We start from the raw sequence: 10,606 nt of genomic DNA on the forward strand, positions 1-10,606 counted from the left end.
GAGTCCTGTGACACTTGTGGGGGTCGTAGAGCAAAACGGAGAACACCTTTGTGAGTGTCTCCCCTTTCCGTAGAGTGGTCGTAATAGTTTTAGACCAAACCGTTCGAATGCTACAGACGATTTCACAAGAAGACCGATTTTCGGGAGGTCTTATGGTCTGACAAACACCGCTGTAGAGTAGCTTGGCCACTTTCCACCGCAGATGCGGAAGGCCGATATCGGCGGATGTGGTGGATTGAGACGCAGCCCATGCAAAAAAAGTTCTCTCTAGTTTAAACAGACAGATTTTGATGTTTTTTAAAAATTATGTTACTTAGATTGACGCACCGGTGTGTCAATAGACTTAAGGATTAAATGCTAAAATTAGCTGTCAACTATATTTAAGTTGACAAATTTAGAAATGCACAGTAAATAAATATTTAGTGTAATCATTCAACATAAATCAGATATGACTACATACAGTATATATGGGTTTCTTTGACAAGATTAGCAATGGTTTCTGTGTTTCTTTTTGCCCCCACAAGGGAGCAGCGGAGTACTAGAGATTTACACACGCACACACACTCGAGGGTCAGACTCATGAAATACATTTTATTTTATTTCACATCATAGTTTGAAATAACTAGAATCAGACAGGTGTAATGTATTATTGTAAAACATTTTGATGATTCTTTATGGTAATCATGAACAACTGTTAAAACAGGTTTTATATCACTACTTTCAATCAAACATAAACATTATTAGAATAGACTCTTATTGTCTTATACATTCTTATATTATGGGTATTCGGGTCACAAACAACATGTAAAAAATAAATATTTACACTATGGACAAAGAAACACTTTAAATTTGATTCCTAGAATGCTTATCGATTTCAAAGGCATCCTGATGCAGGAATTTTAAAAAATTGACTTGAGATACTTCGATAATGATTGCTGTGGCCTCCCAAAAAGGTGTAATATTTTTGGGTGAATGAGTTACCGTTTCCATGGAACGTAATAGTAAAGGAGGACATGTTGTGAAAATGGTTGGTTAAAGGTCGGTTATAAGTTTACAGCCTCTTATTGGCCACGTCCAGGTAAGTCTTCTCAATCTCGATGTTGGCAGGGCAGGTCTGACTGAACTCCTCCCTCTCGTAGGCATTGTTCAGGTACCTCCATACACCGGTGAACTGGACCGGGATGTCAAAGTCACAGTACTTCTTGGCAGCAATCTATCAAATAAACAGAATACATGGGAAAACAGTTGAATTGTGAGACACTATAAACAATAATAGTCATATTACACTATTTAAGTAATGTAGACTAGAGAATAAGGGCGGAGAATGTTTATTCCCAATGGTTCAAAATTGAGTTACACTTCTCCCAGGATTAGAAAGTAAGGATGGGCCCTGTCATTGCATAGGTTGTGTACTACACTTCATTAGACATGCCTAATACCAGAAAATAATCAAATTCCTATTCTAAACCGTTTATGTTATGGGTCTATTTGTCTCACCTTGATGACATGCAGCTTGGGCAGCAGGTTGCAGTCTGCCAGGGTGAGATGGTTGCCATCCAGGAACTTTCTCTTGGAGAGGGTGATGTTTTCTCTGGAGTTGTGGTCAATCTCTTCAGGTACGGGGGAGTTCAGGTAGAGATCCAGCCGCTTGAACTCACGCAGCAGCGCCTTCTCTTGGACTATGGAATGAGAGAGACACAGGCATGAATGTCAGATATACAGTGCATTCAGAAAGTATTCAGACCCCTTGACCTTTTTCCACATTTTGTTACATTACAGTCTTATTCTAAAATGAATTTAAAAAATCTACACACTACCCCATAATGACAAAGCGAAAACAGGTCTTTAGATTTTTTTGCAATTTTATTTAAAAGAAATGACAACAGAAATACCTTATTTACATAAGTATTCAGACCCTTTGCTATGAGGCTCGAAATTGAGCTCAGGTGCATCCTGTTTCCATTGATCATCCTTGAGATGTTTCTACAATTTGATTGGAGTCCATCTGTGGTAAATTCAATTGATTGGACATGATTTGGAAAGGTACACACCTGTCTATATAAGGTCCCACAGTTGACAGTGCATGTCAGAGGAAAAACCAAGTCATGAGGTCGAAGGAATTGTCCGTAGAGCTACGAGACAGGATTGTGTCGAGGCACAGATCTGGGGAAGGGTATCAACACATTTCTGCAGCATTGAAGGTCCCCAAGAACACAGTGGCCTCCATCATTCTTAAATGGAAGAAGTTTGGAACCACCAAGACTCTTCCTATAACTGGCCGCCCGGCCAAACTGAGCAATCGGGGGAGAAGAGCCTTGCTCAGGGAGGTGACCAAGAACCTGATGGTTACTCTGACAGAGCTCCAGAGTTCCTCTGTCGAGATGGGAGAACCTTCCAGAAGGACAACCATCTCTGCAGCACTCCACCATTCAGGCCTTTATGGTAGAGTGGCCAGACAGAAGCCACTCCTCAGTAAAAGGCACATGACAGCCCGCTTGGAGTTTGCCAAAAGGCACCTAAAGGACTTGAGAAACAAGATTCTCTGTTCTGATGAAACCAAAATTTAACTCTTTGGCCTGAATGCCAAGTGTCACGTCTGGAGGAAACAAGGCACAATCCCTACGGTGAAGCATTGTGGTGGCAGCATCATGCTGTTGGGATGTTTTTCAGCGGCAGGGACTGGGAGACTAGTCAGGATCGAGGGAAAGATGAACAGAGCAAAGTACAGAGAGATCCTTGATGAAAACCTGCCTCAGAGCGCTCAGGACCTCAGACTGGGGTGAAGGTTCACCTTCCAACAGGACAACGACCCTAAAGACATAGCCAAGACAATGCAGGAGTGGCTTTGGGACAAGTCTCTGCATGTCCTTGAGTGGCCCAGCCAGAGCCCGGACTTGAACCTGATCGAACATCTCTGGAGAGACCTGAAAATAGCTGTGCAATGATGCTACCCATCCAACCAGACAGAGCTTGAAAGGATCTTCAGAGAAGAATGGGAGAAACTCCCCAAATACAGGTGTGCCAAGCTTGAAGCGTCATACCCAAGTAGACTCGACGCTGTAATCGTTGCCAAAGATGCTTCAACAAAGTACTGAGTAAAGAGTGAATACTTATTTAAATGTGATATGTAAGCTTTTTATTTTCAATACATTTGCAAAAAATTCTACAAACCTGTTTTTGCTTTGTCATTATGGGGTATTGTGTGTAGATTGATGAGGGAAAAAAACAATTTAATAAATTTTAGAATAAAGCTGTAACGTAACAAAATGTGGAAAAAGTCAAGGGGTCTGACTACTTTCTGAATGCACTGTATATGATATATCTATAGCTTTAGAGATATTCCTTATGCCCGCGATTAAGCTTATATATTGGTTTTAAAAGCACTACAATTGAGATTCTCCATTGAGCATGCTTTTCAGTCCAGGATTAGGCATGGTCTGGGCTCTAAAATTCACATCAAACCAACATTTCATGAAGGTATACGCCCATAGCGTGTATTCCGTTGAGTACGTTTAATTTTCATATTTTCCATTGCCTCATAAGACATGGTCTAATACATGAATGTGGACTGACTGTAACTTCACTTACAAGTAGTGTTGGCTGGGTTGTTCTTGATGAAAGTGGAGAACTTGGCGAAAATGTCCGCACCCACGTCAAAGGACTCTTTGTTGAGTGGGCTAAGGTGTGGATACCTGAAGGGAGGGAGACGAGAGCAGTCTGAGTATGAATTTGTTTGAAGAAGGTCAGTGCCTTTCACTTTCTTTAATATAATAACACTATACCTGGGGGGGGCCAATGTTTGCTCCAGAAATTCCTCGATCTTGATAAAGTCTGTCTTGAGGGTGCCGTTGTACAGTAGGAATGGAGGGTTGGTCCCTGGTGCCAAATCCTTCAACTCTGCTGGCTTCCTAGAGTGTACCAGGGCAGGGTTGGGTGGAGAGGTGGGAAAGGGCAGGGAGAAAGGGAGTAGACAGGGTCATATATGTGATCACTCCTTTATATCAATAGAAACAATGTAGATCATTCAGCGACACAATCACAACGAACACAATGGTTATCAAGCCATGTCAAAATCCAGTGTTTGGCATTCTCGATTAATGATTCCAACAATGCCCATGATTCAGTTAGTAAAACACACTGGCATGGGAGGGGCTAGCTCAAAGGGTGCATATTGTGTGTTTTCTCAATCACTCAATTATCAGCATCCTTTCAACGTTTCCTGATCTTATTTGCTCACTGGTAATGGGCCTGAGAAACTCACACTGAAAGGGGGTAGATTTGTTTGTTCAATTACACACTGACCTCTTTGTCCATTCTGCTATTGCTTTAGCCTTGCAAGCTCCGCCCTCTATCACCTCTCTGTATCACACCTTATTGAGTGTTACTTTTACCCTATTAAACGGTTTGGTTTCTGAAAAACATCCTTGTTCTCACTCCACTCTTAATAGCGCCCTGTGTGAGTGAGGGCTTTGTCTAGAAGGGATACAATTTATGTCAAAATTGACTTTTCGTAGCAGTTAGGACAATTTATGCAGCTGGTTAGGATAATTAATACAGCAGGTTAGGATAATTAGGTTAAGGTTAGGAAAAGGGTTGGGGTTTTGGTTAGCTAAAATGCAAAATATTGACCTCAATTTTACATAATCTAGACATGACCCTGTGTGAGGGGACCTTTAAACAGATGCACAGGAAGTGGAAGGGTGGGAGGCGGGGGGCTTACTTCCTCATGTCGACGGTGGTCACGGTGAACTTGACTCCTTTCAGCCACAGGACCATGAAGAGCCTCTGGCAGAATGGGCAGTTGCCCACGTTCTCTCCATCGTGGCCAGCCTGAAGGACAAGCAGCATTATTTATTGGGTTTAGGTTTAGTTATAGCCTGGTCCCTGATCTGTTTGTGCTGTATTGCCTACTCCTTTGGTCATTGTTACACCAAACAATGACCATAGGAGTTGGCAATGTTTGTTAATGTAACATTGTCCATGTTATCCATTACAGTATGTCCTGATCTCCAACCTTATCATGCAATTCATATTAATCTCATGTCATGACAAAAGACACACATATACACACTTGTAGTGGTGGGAGTGGCTGTGGTATTTTAGGAGCTGCCACTTGATAGGAAAAGCAGGCATTGTGTCGGAGAGGAAGATGATGGTAGATAACGTCCCTGGTATTGAGAAACAAATGGAATGGTTCACTCACTGTTGTACGCAATTGGATTTTGTGTGCGTGCGTGTGCGTAAATATGTACCATTACGCACATATATGACTTTACAAAGAGATATATTTATTGTATTTATCCTTTTTCATTGTGTGAATGTGCGTATGTGTGTTAGAGCATGTGCGTATGTGTCAGTGTGTGGGCGTGTCTGTCTCATCTGGGGCCAGGGGTTCCCAGTGTGCTGCCTGCTCTTCTTGGGAGTGTGGTGATAAGGTGGCCTCCAGTGTCTGGCGTCATTACACAGTGATAAAGGCCACTTTCACTGTCACTGAGGAGACACACACACACACACACACACACACACACACACACACACACACACACACACACATACATACATACATACATACATACATACATACATACATGCACACACATACAGTACATACACATTCACACCAGCCTCTCAGGCTTTGCGTAACCCTATATGACGACCATTCATGGAGAGCCAACCTCGGATTGATGGTGCCCATAATGTAGATATCTGCCTCTCTCTGCCCATTTACAATGCTGAGTGCTGATAAGTGAACTACAAATCTTGGTCAGATTCCAGTTTTTACCAATCCTGAACACAACACTACAAGCATTGAGCCATTATTTGAAACAGAGCCTATGGCTGAAGTGGCTGAAGCTTACATTACAGCTTGATATTGTACATTTAATTTGCTTTCACATGAAACACTTTTGAGTTATGTTTTTCTATATTTCAATCATCACATAATTTACATATTTTTACATGTTGTTGAAATAATAGACATTCATAGATGGTATGTTAGAATTAATACAAATTACTATTTTCTTATTCTAAACTAAAAGATGAACACAATACTGACCTTTATGAAGAGTTCAATAGTTGGGTCTTTGTCAGAGTTCTGTCGTAGTGCCATTTTGTCCAAAAGCTGTGCTTTGTGGTGCCAAGTTCAGAAATGTTTCTCCAACAAGTGTCCTCAGACCCAATCAAAACCTGTTAACTCTGAAAACTCCAAGTCCATTGAAGTAAAACCTCACTATGCCACTATGAATCTGCTATATATCTGTTTGCTCTAGTGTTCTGGTTTACAAATGGATCTTAGGAGGCAGTGTAAGCTGGTATGCTTTGTCTGAGGGCTTCTTGAGGCTATCACTCTGAAAAGTCAGAGGAGGGGGTTGGTCCAGAGGATGGGTGTGGTCCTCCCTTATATAAACACAGTTCCAAGCTCTCTCTATGAGGAGAGCCTAAAATAGGTCCAATTACTTGTCAGTTGATAATGGTTAATCAAACAACGTAGAAATATAGTTTCACCACGTGACTAAAAACTTAATAGATGGCCATCATAGCCCCCATACTGACAGTATAGCCATATTGAATACACTGCTTTGATGATTTGTCACACTAGTAACAGTGTACACTTTCTACTTATTGGATCTCCCCATTCAAAGCATGTACTGTGCTGGAATATACTGGGAACCATTTACACCTAATTTGATTTGGAAATGTTAAAATACAAGTGGCTCTCAGTTCCACTTCTAACTAGTATGTCAACAAAAACAGAACGTGCTCATTAGCTTACTTTCACTGGATTCTATTGTTTCACATAGACTTTCTGATGAGGATATTTTTTGACGAGACCCAATTGCGCATGAGACACAAATATGTATCACATATTTTTTATGCTGTGTTATGGCAAGGATTTCTGTAGAGAAAAAGAAGACATTTGCCCATAATTGCCAGTAACTTTTAAGACTACACGATTAGTTACCTTAATATAAAACTAAGATCTACTGACATCAACACAACTGTTTTCCCTGGAAAAATAAATCTGTGATAAAGCGTTTATTGAATTACATTTTTGAATATGTCAGGAATGCATGATATCTTGCCAGCAGTAGAAACTGGCCAGCATGATTTTAATGAAATCACATGGGTGTTTGTGGTTAATGTTGGTGCTTGGTGAGTCACAGGGGAGGTGGAGGTATGGGTCATTGCACCAGCCTACATCCCTTGGGTAGAGGGAATGGAGCAGATGACTTTTGCTTTCAGTCACCATCTGAAGGTATTGTGGTGGAGGGGGGAAATGTAAGGAAACCAAAGGGTTTGTCCATAATCCATAAATAGGCACGAGTTGATCTAAGGAAGATGGTTTGTCACGAGTCCTTAGCCCATCGAATAAAGCAATGGTCTACTGATTATTTGTGAGGACATAGGTAAATGTAAATTAGCCAGTCAACACTTTATCAATGATAATCCATTATAATGCAGTTATCATAGGCATGTATGATCCCCTGTCATTTAGTCAGGATAATGATCCTGACTAAATGACAGCCATTTTGAGTCAGTTGAAAATACTTTATAATGGCCCATACATGCTTATAACAAATAAAGCATTACAACTGCACTGTGTTATATTGTTATATCTACATTATATTCTAGATGTGAATTCATTTTAATTACTTTGATATGATTGTCACTTTACACCTCATTGGAGACAAGAGGTTTTAGTTCTCTTTTCACTGAAGTGAGTGCATCTGTGAGAAATCAGTTGGCAGTTGCAACATCTGAAGGGGAATTTAGTCACTGCAGCTGTTCATACATAAACCCAGTACAAATAAGTATAGGGGGGAATTCACAGATTTCTGACAACATCTTTCAGCAGTGTGGAGACGGCTCAAGAAACACATGCCTTCTGAGGGGCTAAAACCTTGATAAGACAAGGGGTCCAGGGACAAGTGACTGAACTGAACGATATGGACCTCTTGTCAGTGTACTTCTGGTCTCAGATATACAGTATCTGCTGCCCCAGGGGCTGATGGGTATTTCCACAGAGAGGGGAAGATGAAAAGCAAACGCTTGACATGGAAACTCCCAACAAATCCTGGAAATTAAATGAATAACACGTAGCCAGAACAGGAAACTAGCAGGCAGAGCAACAAAGCATCCTCCTCCAATGAAAAAAGAGTGGGAGGTCACGGCCCTGAGTTGTACGGTTATGAGCTACCTCATCTCTTACACACACTCCTCTCACACGTCCCACTACTCCCATTAAGTAGTGATGTCCGGTATTCTACAGTCCACCCAGCTCCACCATAGTCGTCATACCACAGACATAGACAAAGTTCCCTAGAGGACTTAGTCACCGTATTGACACTCATTGGGAGGTATTCTGGATTTCAGTGGTGCCGTATGTTGGATCACTTGTCATGTTAAAATAACTTATTCATGGTAAGGGAAAGGTGGTAAGGGAAAGGGTGGAAATGTGGGATCAACAGGTTTTCTCAATAGGATCAAAAAGCAGTGATGTGTATCTACCCAAGCCCCTATGAATTAATTCCATCTGAATTACTGTATCAGTCCATGAGTGTCCAAGAGTGTGACTCATCTTGGACTTGGTTAACGTTTAGAGCACGGTTCTCCAACTGGCGTCCCGGGGGTGGTTTCATTTGCACCCCCCCCAAGTTTTCTGAGCAAAATATATATATATATTTAACATTTTCATTGTTGGACATAAAATACTAAAAACACCACGAAATCAGCTCCAAGTGATTTTAATTTAAGAAATCAAGTATTCACACGCATATAGAGAGACACGTGATCGTATAGAAATGTAAGGTTTGAAATTATTATGTTTTAGTCAAACATTGTATCTGTTTGGGCTTCTTGCGGTCAATTTGCAGTCTACAAATTATTTGTAATTATGTTCCGGACCCCTGAACATCCACTCAACAAAAAATTGGCCCACGGCTGAATCTAGTTGATAATCCCTGCTCTAGAGTTATGGAGGGAGTTTGTGTTTGGGAGGACAGGGCTGATAATCAAACCCTGGATGCCTTTCAGAAATTATTATGAGATCTCCTACACCATATACAACTATCTGATCTTATCCAAGACAAGACAATCAACTCTCACTGATCCACACTCTAGTTGGAGCAATTGCGAACGTACGTACCAACTGAGTTCACTAGTTTTATTAATGTATCAATGTTTGGTTGCTATGACAACTGCACTGAGTGGTGCTGATAGCTCAGTTGAAGCATGATGGGTTTGGTTCCCATGTGCATCACATCTATTAAACATACAGGTATGCATTTCAGTTGCTCTGAATAAACCTGTCTACTAAAATACAATATTTATTAATTCATGTGTTTACAGGAACACTACTGTTATTTGATATACATTGGGGAGAACAAGTATTTGATACACTGCCGATTTTGCAGGTTTTCCTACTTACAAAGCATGTAGAGGTCTGTAATTTTTATCATAGGTACACTTCAACTGAGAGAGACGGAATCTAAAACAAAAATCCAGAAAATCACATTGTATGATTTTTAAGTAATTCATTTGCATTTTATTGCATGACATAAGTATTTGATACATCAGAAAAGCAGAACTTAATATTTGGTACAGAAACCTTTGTTTGCAATTACAGAGATCATACGTTTCCTGTAGGTCTTGACCAGGTTTGCACACACTGCAGCAGGGATTTTGGCCCACTTCTCCATACAGACCTTCTCCAGATCCTTCAGGTTTCGGGGCTGTCGCTGGGCAATACGGACTTTCAGCTCCCTCCAACAATTTTCTATTGGGTTCAGGTCTGGAGACTGGCTAGGCCACTCCAGGACCTTGAGATGCCTCTTACGGAACCACTCCTTAGTTGCCCTGGCTGTGTGTTTCGGGTCGTTGTCATGCTGGAAGACCCAGCCACAACCCATCTTCAATGCTCTTACTGAGGGAAGGAGGTTGTTGGCCAAGATCTCGCGATACATGGCCCCATCCATCCTCCCCTCAATACAGTGCAGTCGTCCTGTCCCTTTTGCAGAAAAGCATCCCCAAAGAATGATGTTTCCACCTCCATGCTTCACGGTTGGGATGGTGTTCTTGGGGTTGTACTCATCCTTCTTCTTCCTCCAAACACGGCGAGTGGAGTTTAGACCAAAAAGCTATATTTTTGTCTCATCAGACCACACGACCTTCTCCCATTCCTCCTCTGGATCATCCAGATGGTCATTGGCAAACTTCAGACGGGCCTGGACATGCGCTGGCTTGAGCAGGGGGACCTTGTGTTACTAATGGTTTTCTTTGAGACTGTGGTCCCAGCTCTCTTCAGGTCACTGACCAGGTTCTGCCGTGTAGTTCTGGGCTGATCCCTCACCCTCCTCATGATCATTGATGCCCCACGAGGTGAGATCTTGCATGGAGCCCCAGACCGAGGGTGATTGACCGTCATCTTGAACTTCTTCCATTTTCTAATAATTGCGCCAACAGTTGTTGCCTTCTCACCAAGCTACTTGCCTATTGTCCTGTAGCCCATCCCAGCCTTGTGCAGGTCTACAATTTTATCCCTGATGTCCTTACACAGCTCTCTGGTCTTGGCCATTGTGGAGAGGTTGGAGTCTGTTTGATTGAGTGT

At 41.7% G+C, this 10,606-nt stretch overlaps 1 protein-coding gene across 1 annotated transcript; it reads right to left on the bottom strand.

Annotated features, from left to right (window-relative positions):
• Window positions 1–571: 571 nt before the first annotated feature.
• On the bottom strand, window positions 572–6,344 carry clic2 (chloride intracellular channel 2). The gene is made up of 6 exons (XM_041841958.2): window positions 6,056–6,344; window positions 4,721–4,830; window positions 3,783–3,908; window positions 3,589–3,692; window positions 1,498–1,679; window positions 572–1,213 (listed from the first exon to the last, which is right to left on the bottom strand). The coding sequence occupies exons 1-6, from the start codon at window positions 6,107–6,109 to the stop codon at window positions 1,052–1,054; spliced, it is 738 nt and encodes a 245-aa protein (XP_041697892.1). The 5' UTR covers window positions 6,110–6,344; the 3' UTR covers window positions 572–1,051.
• Window positions 6,345–10,606: the final 4,262 nt, after the last annotated feature.

This window comes from Coregonus clupeaformis, chromosome 2 (assembly GCF_020615455.1).
Source record: "Coregonus clupeaformis isolate EN_2021a chromosome 2, ASM2061545v1, whole genome shotgun sequence".
Lineage (NCBI taxonomy): Eukaryota > Metazoa > Chordata > Actinopteri > Salmoniformes > Salmonidae > Coregonus > Coregonus clupeaformis.

What these genes read in the sequence shown, in the direction of transcription:
- clic2 (XM_041841958.2), bottom strand. Translation starts at nt 6,109, where the DNA reads ATGGCACTACGACAGAACTCTGACAAAGACCCAACTATTGAACTCTTC. An exon ending in CAACCCAGCCAACACTACTT is followed by an intron (nt 1,680 to 3,588) that starts GTAAGTGAAGTT and finishes CTCATTCCATAG; the next exon opens with TCCAAGAGAAGGCGCTGCTG. An exon ending in CCAAGCTGCATGTCATCAAG is followed by an intron (nt 1,214 to 1,497) that starts GTGAGACAAATA and finishes TTTATTTGATAG; the next exon opens with ATTGCTGCCAAGAAGTACTG.